Genomic DNA, 12,689 nt, shown 5'->3' on the forward strand with positions numbered 1-12,689 from the left:
GGATGTCTGTGTTTGCACCATTCCCAAGGGGATGGAATGGGATGGCCTGGGGACCATACAGGCAGATGGCTCTCAAGACAGCATGCGGAATGCTGAGACTGAATCCCAAGGGCCGGGCCTGATCTGACTGCATTTGGCCAGGCTGTCCTTGCTTGGAGGTGGAGCTCAGACAGTGGGAGGCGAACTCCACACTCAGGAGACCAGAGTAGTCAAAGGTCCACCTTCAAGGGCAAGGTGGAAATCCAGCTGGAGAAGATGCCAGGTCACAGATAAATGACTATGGGGAAAGAGGACAGTACCCATGTGGCTGACCTGTCATGGCTATGGAGACATCTATGTGGAGAGGACTTAGGAGGAACATGGGCTGAAGGAAAAGAAGTATAAGATAAGCCGACTATGAATTCAGTTTGGGAAGCTGTGGGGGACTGAGGCTCAGTCCTCATGTCACATGGATAGAAATTGTGGCTTGCATTAGGACCTTTACCTGCTGCAGTACTGTCCCAAAGCTAGAGGGGTGGGAGAGATTGCTCAGTGGTTAAGAACACTTGTTGCCCTTGCAGAGGACCTAGGTTCAATCTCATATAGAGATTCACAACCACTCCAGTTCCAGAAATTCTGAGGCCCTCTCCTTTTCTCTGTAGGTACCACACTAATAAGGTGCATATATGTATACATGAAGGCAAAACACCCATACCGTAAGATAAGATAAATACTAGATTTTTAAAATTAAAAAATATTTATGTGGTTTAAAAGGTCAATATTTAGGCTACCTGAGATTTAGCCTTGCTGGATGTGAGGACCTGAGTTTGAACTTCAGAATCTACATAAAAAAAAAAGCTAGGCTTGCTAACTGCTTGCAATTCCAGGGGAGGCAGAGACAAGAGGATCCCTGGGACGTGCTGACCACTCAGCCACCTGGTAAAAGTCAGGGAGAGGCCCTGTCTCAAAAAAAAAAAAAAGTAGATGCCACAACACCTGAGGTTGTCCTCTGGCTGCCATGTGTTCCTGTACACATAGTGCACATGTATCCCACACACATGTGTGCCCATACCCACATAAACGTGTATACACACCCACACCCACACACATCAAAACCAAAATAACTTTTTGTAATGCATAAACAGGACCTGAAGTTCCAGATGCAGTGGCTGGTTTTTTTTTTTGCTGGGAAACTTGGTGGTTTTTTGTTTGTTTGTTTGTTTGTTTTGGTTTGTTTTGTTTTGTTTTATGTCTTTGGTAGCATTTGTTCACTAGCAATTCAGGGCACGTGACACTGACTATGTAGCCTGCAAAGCAAGACAGATTTGCTCTCAGGTTCTCCGACAAAGCTGTTCTGCCCCTACCTGAGAGCTCAGGGATGGAGACTCAAGAGAAGTCACACAAGCCGGGAATAGAAGACCACGGCAAAGGAGAGGCACCAGGAGACGGCGGGGCACATGCCATATCGAAGCCTTCCAGCTGTCTTCTGAGCATAGTCACACTCCACACACTTCACTGAACCAGTCATTCACAGCATGTAAGCTTCAGCAGAGTCAGCCTGTATGCACGTGTGTGCCATAGCATGTGTGGGGATCAGATTCCCTCGAGGGTCAGTCCTCGAGTTCCGCCTTTCTGGACAAGGTTTCTTCGCTGTTCACAAGTGTCTGTTCTCAGCCAGCTGGCCTTGAGTTTCCAGTGACTCTCCTTTCCATCGCCCAGCTCATCACAGCAAGACTGTGATGACAGGAATGCCAGGCTTTGCATGGCTTCTGGGAACTCAGATCCAGGCCTCTGGGCTTGCATGGCAAGCACTTTATGTGCTGAGCCATTTCCCTACTCTGTAGAATATGTGATTAAAAGGAAATCCATACCCTGTAGCCACCACCTCCCCCTCATTCTTGTCCCTGTGTCTGTTTCTGTTTCTGGGGATTGTCCTATTCTGGACATTTCTTGTAAACGAAGTCATATAATATGTGGTATTTGATTTTGCCCTCTTTCACTGACTCATCTCTATCAACACCATGGTGCCCACCAGTGTTTCAGCTCTTCTCTTGGCTGAGCCATAGTCCCTTTGGGGTCAGCTCATACTTTATCCATCCATTTGTCTGTTGGACATTTGGCTGTTTCAAAACATCCAACATGGAGACTACATGGATGAGGATAGAGCCAGGGTCCTACAAGAGAGACATATGAGACTCACATGTCCAGGAGAGAATTGCTTGCAGAACAACAGAACTGCCCCGTGTTGAAGGCTGGCAGAAGTCAGAGGTCAGAGGGTGTGGGTAAATGAGGTTAAGAAATGAGGGGGAACCTAGGAAGACACCAGTCCCTAGTGAAATGTCATCTTGAAGCTGAGGAAGATAGGGTGAGCTTGCAGAAAGTGAGAGGGTCAGGATGAGGATGGGGTGGCAGAGGTCAGAAAGGTGCTGGGTGGGATGAGACACTGGCCTGATAGGAGTCTTGTGGGATATTTGTATACTGTGTGAAGATGTATGGCCGTGATTGGTTTAATAAGGAGCTGAACAGCCAATAGCCAGGAAGAGGGTATGGGCGGGTCTTCTAGGCAAAAAGAGAAGAAGCAGGAAATGAATCTAGGTGTGAGAGAGATACCAGGAGATACAGGACAATTCAGGCATACAGAAATGGAGTAGTAGTACAGAAAAAAAGCCACATGGTAGAACATAGATGAATAGAAATGGGTTAATTTAAGTTATAAGAGCTAGTTGAGAACAAGCCTAAGCTAAGGCCAAGCTTTCATAATTAAGTCTCTGTGTCATTATTTGGGAGCTGGCAGCCCAAAGAAAAATTCATCTACATATGTCCAATGAGGAGGCTTGAATATCCAAACAGGCCTGAGAAAGCTAAGAAAGGTTCTGGACAAGTAGCCGGACGTGGCTTCCTAGTTCTATAGTCTCTCAGGCAGGCCAGTGCTCAGTGTACAGAGGAATGGCTACTGGCCACTGCCTGCAGGCTGGAGCCAGCAACCAGTGCCATGTGCCAGCAACATGTGCTAAGCTGAGCCACGTGACAGCAGACAAGACAGTTTAAGATTTGTCTCACATCGTCTGAGAACGCTGCAAGTGCTTACTTAGTAAAGCCAGGTCCAGACACAGAAAACCTCTAAAAAGGTACAGTATGTTTAGAAATGTACTCAGATGCTAAAGAAAGAAGAGAAAATGGGTGTAGTCAGTCATAGAAAAAAAATAGTTTAAAAATAATAAAGTCATGTCTTTAAAGAAAGAGTAAAGCAATAATAATAATAATAATAATAATGCCACATAAGGATAGGAAATACACAGGATGTCTGGATCCTGTATGGTGCTTTGTTGACTTTGAATTTCTTGAATGCTGATGAGGGAACAGCAGCTGCTGAGAGACATTGGATTGTGGAAGGGAATGCTGAATTAAACCAGCCTGTATACTTAGAGATAGGCTTCAGGATGGAAGTTGGGAAATATGTTGAATTGGGGGAGAAGCTATGCGCGACCCCCCCCCCTCCCCGCCCACAGGAAAGGAAAAACTATGGATTCCTCCAAAGTTAATAGAGATCAGATTTGACCAGGGGAGACTTCCTGAGGATCTTAGTTACAGACATGAGGGAGGAAGACTTCGGAAAGACTACAAGACAGGTGACATGTATGCTGATCCCTCTGCATAGGAACAGCTCTAAGACTGGATGAGACATGATAAATCTTATTGGATACAGAGTCCTCATGACTTGTTATTACATGCCATCCTTTCATATGACATGGATAGAGAGAGGTTTGGTTATACAGTCCAAACAGACTTACAAAAACAGATGCCTTTTACCTGCTCATACATAAAACAAAACATCATCTTTAACTGACTTGTGCACACTACACATTCGATACTTGTGTTAATGCAGATATGTGTGTGTATGTGTGTGTGTGTGTGTGTGTGTGTGTTACCTTTAAAAGATCAGACACCAATAAAGTAGCCCAGGTGATCCAGCCTCTCAGAATGCCTCTGTTGCAGTTTCCTCAAAATTCTGCATCCAGAACAACTTCAAAGCTATGAGCTGAAGTGGTCAAGCCTCACATACTACTCCAGCCAAAACTTCAGATAAGCTCTACACTTTTCCATCACACAAAGACTATGTAAAAAAAAAAAAATACTGCTAGCTCTCTCAGGACTTGACCTTTATTCCAATTTTCTCAGGATCCCCCAAAGATGCTATCACTCCCAGACAACAGGAAGCAGTCTAGAGAACATGATGCCCACAATCCCAAGAGGTGGGGTGGGTGGCTTTTGATCATTCAATTGATTATGGATGTTTATCATTGTTTAGGGAGATTGGTTACTGATAGGAATTCCAACCACGCCCCCATGGTCATGCATGCCCGGCGGGACACTTAGTCATCTCCGCCTAGTCATTTCCGGGTCATATGTCCCTCATGCCCCATGCCCCATGGCTACGTGGTCACGTAATGACACGGACATGACCATGTGATCTATGCACATGTGTGGAATAGCCACATGGGCCTGTGTGCGCAGGTGCATTCTGGCCTTTATAAGACGGGCCCCATGTTCCCAGCTCTTTTTCTTGCACGTGTCCTTCCACAGGCCTGATCATGCCTATCCCTTTTTCTTTGTCTTGATAAAACTCTTGTTAGTGGATTCCGTCGTGTTTCATGACTTTTCCTTGTGGGTAAGAGCACCGCTAAAAAACCCATCAGTTACACATTGTTGTTGGTCATGGTCAGGGAAAAAGCTGAGCAAAAAACCATTAAATCCAAGGATCTCTATCTGAAAGGGAAAAGGGGGAAATATAGTCTAAAAATGGTGGGATAAAAGGGTGGATTGTTGAGTCTACTTTTGAACAACCACTAGCCTCAAATATTTTCATTGCTATGGATTTTTATATATTGACACAAATTTAAGGTTATTTTTGTTATATATACTGTATGTATGTTTCTATTTCTTGTTTAAGGTTTTGTACCTATGCAACTCATTTAAAAATGTGATGTAAAGTTCTAGTCCTTGAAGCTATTTAGCATAATAAAGAAAGACAGGTTAGCAGTTAGTCATCTACAACAACCAAATTTACAGTCATGTTAGATATATTTTTAAGGTCAGAGATATATTTTAAATAGATGGTCTTCAAATACTTCAAAGACCTACAGAATATGGCATTTAAAATGTTTTAATAACATAAGGCTTTTCGTGACAGTGAGACATATCTGCTCCTGGCAGCACCAGTTTACTTCAAAAGAGGATGAAGAGCATTGAAGAAACTCCATATGCAATTTACTTTCATTTGTGGCAAAGTTAGCCACTGGGTAAAGAAACTGCCCTTGCCTTGACTGCTAACAAAATGCTGTCCAATTTAGACAAGCAGGACACAAAAGAAGGCAATTGCTGAACTTTGCCAAGACAAGATAGGACAGTCCTTCAAATTCCTGCTTCACAGAAAAGTCTGTCAGATACTCTAGGCCCAGGCTGAAGATGGATCCTCCAAAGTAGCAGAGGAACCTTGGGGTGATTAGATGTCTCTGTTGTTTCTTAGTTTTGGAAGTTGCTTGCTCTACACTTTCTGTTTATGCAGGTAATATTATATCCTTCTCAGGTCTTCAGTGGAGTTAAAGACTAAATAGTTATAGTTACAGTTTTCCTTGTTACCAAATTCAGAAAAGAAACTCACAAAAAACATATAAAATATATAAGGTTGAAAGACATAAAAGCTTAAGTTGTTTATCTAAGAAAATATTTTGAGGTCTAAAAAGATAGTTTTAGGTTGGTAATACAAGTTAGTATAGAAAGTAAATTAGGTACAAAACTTTGACTCACCAAGATAGGATAGATAATGGAATATTTTCTCTGAATTTGCCAAATACAGATAGACTGGACATTGTAAATGTAATTCTTACCTGATAATTGTTCTTTGTATATAGTTTTACTATGTTAGAGTTAAAACCTTTCCTTTTTATTTAGACAAAAAAGGAGAAATGTTGTAGGATATTTTTTATACACTGTGTGAAGATATATTGCTGTGATTGGTTTAAAGAGCTAAAAAAATAAAGAATAGCTAGTAGCTAGGCAGGGGGTATAGGTGGGACTTCTTCCAGGCAGAGAGAGAGGGGAAGTAGGAGATGAATCTAAGCATGAGAGAGATGCCAGAAGATGAGGAATAAGTCAGACATACAGAAATGGAGAAGAGGTTTAAAAAAAAAAAAAACATGTGGTAGATGTAGATTAATAGAAATGGGTTAAGTTATAAGAGCTAGTTGAGAGCAAGCCTAAGCTAAGGCCGAGCTTTCATAATTAATAAGATGTCTCCGTGTCATTATTTGGGAGCTGGCTGGCGGGACAGAGAAAGACTTGTTACAAAGTAGGGTAGATGCCAGCCTGGGAGGAAGGAAACATGGTGGGACCTCTGAAAGGACTGAGTCTCAACAGAGGCTCACTCCTAGGAGTCCTGAGTCTTAAGGCATCTTGCAAGCTCTGCACCCGAGAGCCAGAAACCAGCTGTGGACAGCAAGCTAGACAGAGAAACTACAAAGCCTGTGAACAACAACAACCAGCCCAGAAAGATACCCTCAGAGGTGCAATAGTGTCACATCTTGGTAGTAACCAACAACTGCCGAATTGGATCTGTGGCTTGATCAACAGGAGGGAATTCAGACTTGTTCCTATAAACCCAGCCAACAACCTGTGGCTGGTGAAGTCATGGACGCTAGAAGAGAGCCTACCACAGTCGCTTTCTTAAACCAGTGTACTCTCTAACTGCATTCTAAATATTTGTCCTTGTATCCACAGGTTAAACGTAGCTTAGTCCTCATCAAAGAAGCTTCTTTTTACAGCAGATGGAGACCATTACAGAAATCCACAAATGTTCAAAATGCAGAGAACAACTGACTGTGGATTGCCCACCCCAGCTGACACATTTATAAGGCAATCCATCCCTACACTAAAGACTCAGGAAACATGGAGTAAGAAGGGGTAGAAAGATTATAAGGATCAGAGGATCAGGAAGTCTGCTTCTAGATTGTGTCTTCTATATATGACCGAAAAGCTATACCCAGGAAATCTCAACCATATGGCTGAATATACAAGATCTGAAAAATGACATCACCAATGGACAAATGCCAATATGAATGGGGGAACTTTCACAGGGCTCCACCCTAGCTGAAGAACGACAATCAATTAAGGCTCTGAAGGTGGAAGAATCCATTTTCTCCAGGGGTGAGCTCCCTGGTAGGTTATTGATTCCAAGTGGCCAGTCCTAAACACGTATGGGCAACACTATGGATTCAGTAGGGTGTGTGTGTGTGTGTGTGTGTGTGGTGTGTGTGTGTGTGTGTGTGAATGTATTAAACTAATAGTTAAAGGAGAGGTCATGGGTTTGAGAGGGAGTGAGGCAGACAAGGGAGGAGTTGGAGTGGGAAGAGGAAGGGGTGGAAATGATATAAATACAGCTCTCATGTATGAAATTCTCAAAAAACTAAATTTTAATTTAAAAATTCTAGTTGAAGGCCAGGTAGATGACTAGGACTGCTGTCCTCCACAGTCCCAAGATGAACAACGCTTGAACATATCAGCAGAGCGATGGCTACAGTCCCACAGAGTCTCAAGAACAATAACTTGTATGGAGTCTCAAGAACAATAACCTGTATGGTAGGGCCCTGGGACTGTCCCCACCCTGGCTCTGCAGCTTTCACTTGATGGTGTAGAGTGAAGGACATCTCTTGTCATTTTGAGCTTGTCAAGAGGGAATCAGGGAGGAGGGGTGAGAAGAAATGGCTCAGTGGTTAAGGGCACCTGGGTCAGATTCCCAGCACCCACATGGTGACTCACAACCATCTGTAATTACAGTTCCAGGAGATCTGACACTTTCTTCTGACCTCTGTGGGCACTAGGCATGTACATATTGAACGGACACACATGCAGGCAAACACTCATATGCATACAATAATAAATAAATAAATAATAAAGTTTTTTAAACCAAGGAAGGGGTCTGAGGATGTGGCTCAGTCACTAGATTGTCTAGCAGATACCATGTATGGAGAGCATTGAGTTCAATCCCCGGCATCACATACAATGGGTGTGGTGGTGCATGCCTGTAGACCCAGCACTCTGGAGATAAAAGAAAAAGGATAAGAAGTTCCGGAAGTGCAAGATCATCCTTAGCTACATAGTGAACTCGGGGCTAGCCTAGGCTACAGGAGGCCCTATCCCCCCTCCCTCCCCAAATTAAGGAAAAGTAAACAAAACAAAACAAAAACTCAGGGAAAGGCAGGGAGGCAGGCAGGACTGCAGTGGCCTCTGTAAAGGGAGGGTCTGCAGATCAAGGTTTGTCAAGGAGCCAGGATACAATCTGCTTCCATTCATTTTGTATGTGTGTGCATACTTTTGTGTGTGATGGTGCACACAACAATGTATATGGGGTTTGGAGGATATCTCAGGTGTTGGGCCTCCCCTTCCAGCCCATTTGAGATAGAGTCGGTTGTTCATTTTTGCCTTCGTGGAGCTAGTTGGCCTGGGAATTCACAGGGATTCGCCTGTTCTCTGCTTCACAACTTGGCTTTATATGGGTTCTGAGGATTTGAACTGAGATCCTCACACTTGCATAGCAAGCACTTTACCCACTGAACACTCTCCCCAGCCCAATTTCTGCTTCTACTTGAATTGCTCCACAAGGCAGAGAAGTGACTTGCCTCATTTAGGTGCGCTGAGCAGGCAGGCACCCAGGCAGCTGCGACTCACAGCTCACTTCCCCCACACAGCATGAAGGTCAAAAGGCTAGTTTAGGAAGATGGAGCCCCAATGGATCCTGGTGGTAAACGCCCCCTGGCAGTGTGGAAGCAGAGAGAGGCCCTGAGTCCCATAGACCTCCCTCAATGGTATATATACACGGAAAGTAACTCCAGGCATCCAGACCCGCCTGATAGACTACTTCAACACTATAGGTCTTGGCTCAGGAGCACCTAGTCCTTTTTGGGAATGCTGGACTTGCTATGACCCTGAGGGCACACAGTTCCGGGACAGTGGGGTAGGACTGAGACTTTTCCAAGATCAGTGCATTTCCCTGCCCCTTCAACTCTCCCTCCACCGGCCTCAGGGGAAGGATGGGACTGACAGGCCCGCTGGAATCCTGAGAAGTATCGTTGAGCAAAAAGCCCAGGAACTGAACGAGAACTAGTCTGGCTAGATTAAGGAGGGACATCGGGAATAGAGACCCAGACTTGGAGAGCTGGCTGTAAGATGCAGATGAGAGAGAGCTTGAGAAAGGAGGGGTCAGAGTTGGCTTGATTGTATCCCCTCAGGTCAGGGCACCAGGTCCTGAGGCTCCTTGAAACCACAAAGGCATGGGGTGTGCATGAGGGACGGAATGGGAACAAGGTGTCTGGGGAACATGAGATTTCCCAAGACAAGACAGAACCATTCCTCAAGCCCACCTCACACTCAAAGGGGGACAGGTGTGCACCAGCAGTTCGTGGACACTGGGGTCCGGGAGGAGGAGCAGGGTGGGGCGCAGTGGGCGTGGATCTTTGTTTGAGACACTCCCCATCTCTGGAGCCACGCGCCAGGCGTACGCTTCCTCCTGGCCCAGCATAGGACCGCGCCAGCTGTCATTGGCCAAACGGACGATCCCAGATTGGCCGAGACTCCGGCTCCCGCCTCCTCCGCCAGGGGGAGGGACGTGGGAGCGGGTTCGTGGCGCGTGTGCTCTGGGGGGTGCGCGCGCGGGGGTTGGGGGGTGGTTGTCGCGCTCACCTACTTCTTGGCCACTGCAAAGCCTGGTCGGGTTCCTCACCCGGCCACGCGTTCTAGGTGTGCAGAGACCTGGTAGTCATTGGGGCTTGAGTGCTGTGCACTAGGGTGGATATGGATGCCTGTAAATTACACTCAGACCCTTTGACAGCCCCTGGGGTTGTGGGACTTAAGGAGTACAGTCCGGGATCTGTACCCTAGGACTTGTCGAGGACTCACTAAGCACCTGCCCGGAGCATGGGGGCGCAGTAGCCTGCGAACTGCACCCCGGAGGGGTGGGGGTGGGGGCTCGTGGTGTCAGCTTTGCAGAATGTGTACGCCAGGGGGGAGGGTGAAGCGTGGCGGGAGGGCGAGGCGAAGGAAGGAGGGCGTGAGAAAGGAGGCGGCGGCAGGCGGAGGAGGGTTATCTATACATTTTAAAAGGAGCCGCCTGAGCCGCGCACAGGGAGACCAGGGGAGGTCTGACCGCACGCGCGGGACACGAGCGCACCACGCTTCCCTACTCTCAGCCCTTGTACAACACGGGGTCCTAGGGCTCCAGAAAGTCAGCGACCGGTGCCCCAGGAAATCCTGCAGCAGTGCCCTGCCTGAGACCGGTGGAGGTGAGAGCGTTCGCTTCCCACCGCACCTGGTTCCTCGCGGGCACTTTTCCTGTAGCACCCAGAAACTCATAGCAGGCGCCCGAGGGCTGGATGCGAGCTTGATGGACGGCGGCGCGCTGCCCCGACTCATGCCCGCCTCGTCTGGAGTCGCTGGAACCTGCGCTACTCGGCGGAGACCCGCATCCCCGGAACTGCTGCGCTGCAGCCGCCGCCGGCGATCTGGAGCAACTGAAGCCGGGGGCGGCTCGGCGGCCGTGGCACGCCGCAACGAGCGCGAACGCAACCGAGTGAAGCTGGTAAACTTGGGCTTCCAGGCGCTGCGGCAGCACGTGCCGCACGGCGGCGCCAGCAAGAAGCTGAGTAAGGTGGAGACGCTGCGCTCCGCGGTAGAATATATTCGTGCGCTGCAGCGGCTGCTTGCGGAGCACGACGCGGTGCGCGCCGCGCTTGCCGGGGGCCTGCTAACACCGGCCACTCGGCCCTTGGCTGCCCGCGCGCCTCCCGCTGCCTCCCCCGCCAGTGCGTCGCTGTCCTGCGCCTCTTCATCCCCGGACCGCGGGGGCAGTTCGGAGCCTGGCTCCCCGCGCTCCGCCTACTCATCGGAGGACAGCGGCTGCGAGGGAGAGCTGAGCCCCATGGAGAGCGAGCTACTTGACTTTTCCAGCTGGTTAGGGGGCTACTGAGTACCCAACCCCTCTAAGGTAAATTTCAGGGCGTCGGGAGGAGAGGCAGTAAGGGAGACACGTGGTGGGCGGGCCTGGCGCTTCGCGCCACGGGGACCCATTGCAGCCAGGGCTCGGCCGGGACGATCACTTCGATTTCGCGCACGCTTCATTTTTCCTCAACCTTTTTCAAGCCTGAGCAAGACCGGCGTTTGTTTGTCCGGGATTGCAAAACTTCCTCTCTGGGCTCTGCTGAGGGTGGGGGAGGGGGAGGCTAGAGGAGGGGAGCGGCCTCAGGGCCGGGCCGGCGAAGTCCCAGTGCTGGCGGAGCCCGGCCGAGTCTAGTGCTGGAGGCGGGGTGAGTTTGCATTGCAAATCGCGTCCTGGGCCGGGGTGCCGAATGAGTCGGCGGGAGCGGGCCCCTGAGTCACCGCGGGCCGACTCTGAGCGTGCGCCCCGCCCCCCGTAGGCGCCTCCGAGCGGATCGAGGCACCCACGAACTGAGACTCCAAAACTAACCAAGCAAACTGAAACTGCCTGCTGCGCCTTGGGAGGTGGGGCGGTGTCCGCACACATTGACGCGTTCTGTCCTCTTCACAGCCGCATCCCTCATTGTTTCCTGGTGGACAGACCTGCGCTTCTTGCCCACGGAGCCTGGACCGATGCTTTCTAGTGCAACTTGACCAAAAACCAAGTGCTGACCTCACCTGGGCCTCCACCTCGCGAAATGGACCTTCCATCTCCCAGTCTGTGGCACAAGGACTTGGAGATTTCTCAGGAGAAAGGATTTTACAATGACAGTCTATTTTTTACGAATTAACCTGAACTGCTGGAGGGACTCTACTGAAAATATGAAGACTTATTTTTGTACAAAGGATCCTTAGGCTTGGAGCACAATAAAGATTGTCTCTGCCCCTCACCCCCGCTGTCTAGAACTTTCCAACCTGGCCAAAGTTTGGGCCAGCCAGGCCCTGAGGGCAAGATGCCTGGCTGCACTTTTCCTCTTCTGAAGCCCAGCCTGGCGCTGATGTTTGGCCAGTGTGGGAAACCTGCTGTTGTAAAGTGTACTATTCTATAAAAGTTGTTTTTCATTGGTGTTCGTACCGTCTCATCCCTGTTTCCTAGGTGAGGGCTAGGCCTGGGTGGATAGTAGTGGCTGAGACTTCTCTCGTGCCCCACATTGCATGGGCTGGTTGGTGCACAGGTGTGAGCTCCTACTCTGGCCATCTCCCCACAGATGGCAAAGCAATTCAGACACCTTGGAGGCCAAGGGCTTTCATACAGGTGTCTGTGAGCCAGTGTCTGCCCTGCAGGGCTGCTCGCCCCTAAGAGGGGGGTCTGTGTGAGAGGGGCAAGTGCAGGGTGCTAGGCTGACAGTAGTTTGAGGTGTGTGAACCATTGACTTCTCATCTCTGGACTGTGGGCATCTCTAGGCCCAGGCTCTCTCTTCCTTACCAGCTGGGTGGCCCTTGGCAAATTGCCTAGTTTGCAAATGGTACGGAGTCTAAACCTACCTTCCAGGTTTTAGGGAGGGGTTGGAAAACCTGTCCATGAGCTTGCAGCCAGCATGTGCTAGGCTCCTGGGCTGGCTGCTAGGGCTAGTGGCCATAGTTAGGCCCTGCAGACAGCTCTCTACTGCAATTGCAAGATTCTGTAGTGAGCAAGGAAGACCTGGAAGCTTCCCAAGGACTCCCCACCCACGTTCCCTAGCCCA

At 48.7% G+C, this 12,689-nt stretch overlaps 1 protein-coding gene across 1 annotated transcript; it reads left to right on the top strand.

The window, feature by feature from the left end:
• The first annotated feature begins 9,703 nt into the window (after positions 1-9,703).
• On the top strand, positions 9,704-12,066 carry Ascl2 (achaete-scute family bHLH transcription factor 2). Its single transcript, XM_059249681.1, has 2 exons — positions 9,704-11,014; positions 11,576-12,066. Exon 1 carries the CDS (start codon positions 10,022-10,024, stop codon positions 10,994-10,996), a length of 975 nt encoding a protein of 324 aa, XP_059105664.1. The 5' UTR covers positions 9,704-10,021; the 3' UTR covers positions 10,997-11,014; positions 11,576-12,066.
• Positions 12,067-12,689: the final 623 nt, after the last annotated feature.

This window comes from Peromyscus eremicus, chromosome 1, assembly GCF_949786415.1.
Source record: "Peromyscus eremicus chromosome 1, PerEre_H2_v1, whole genome shotgun sequence".
In the NCBI taxonomy this organism is placed as follows: Eukaryota; Metazoa; Chordata; class Mammalia; order Rodentia; family Cricetidae; genus Peromyscus; species Peromyscus eremicus.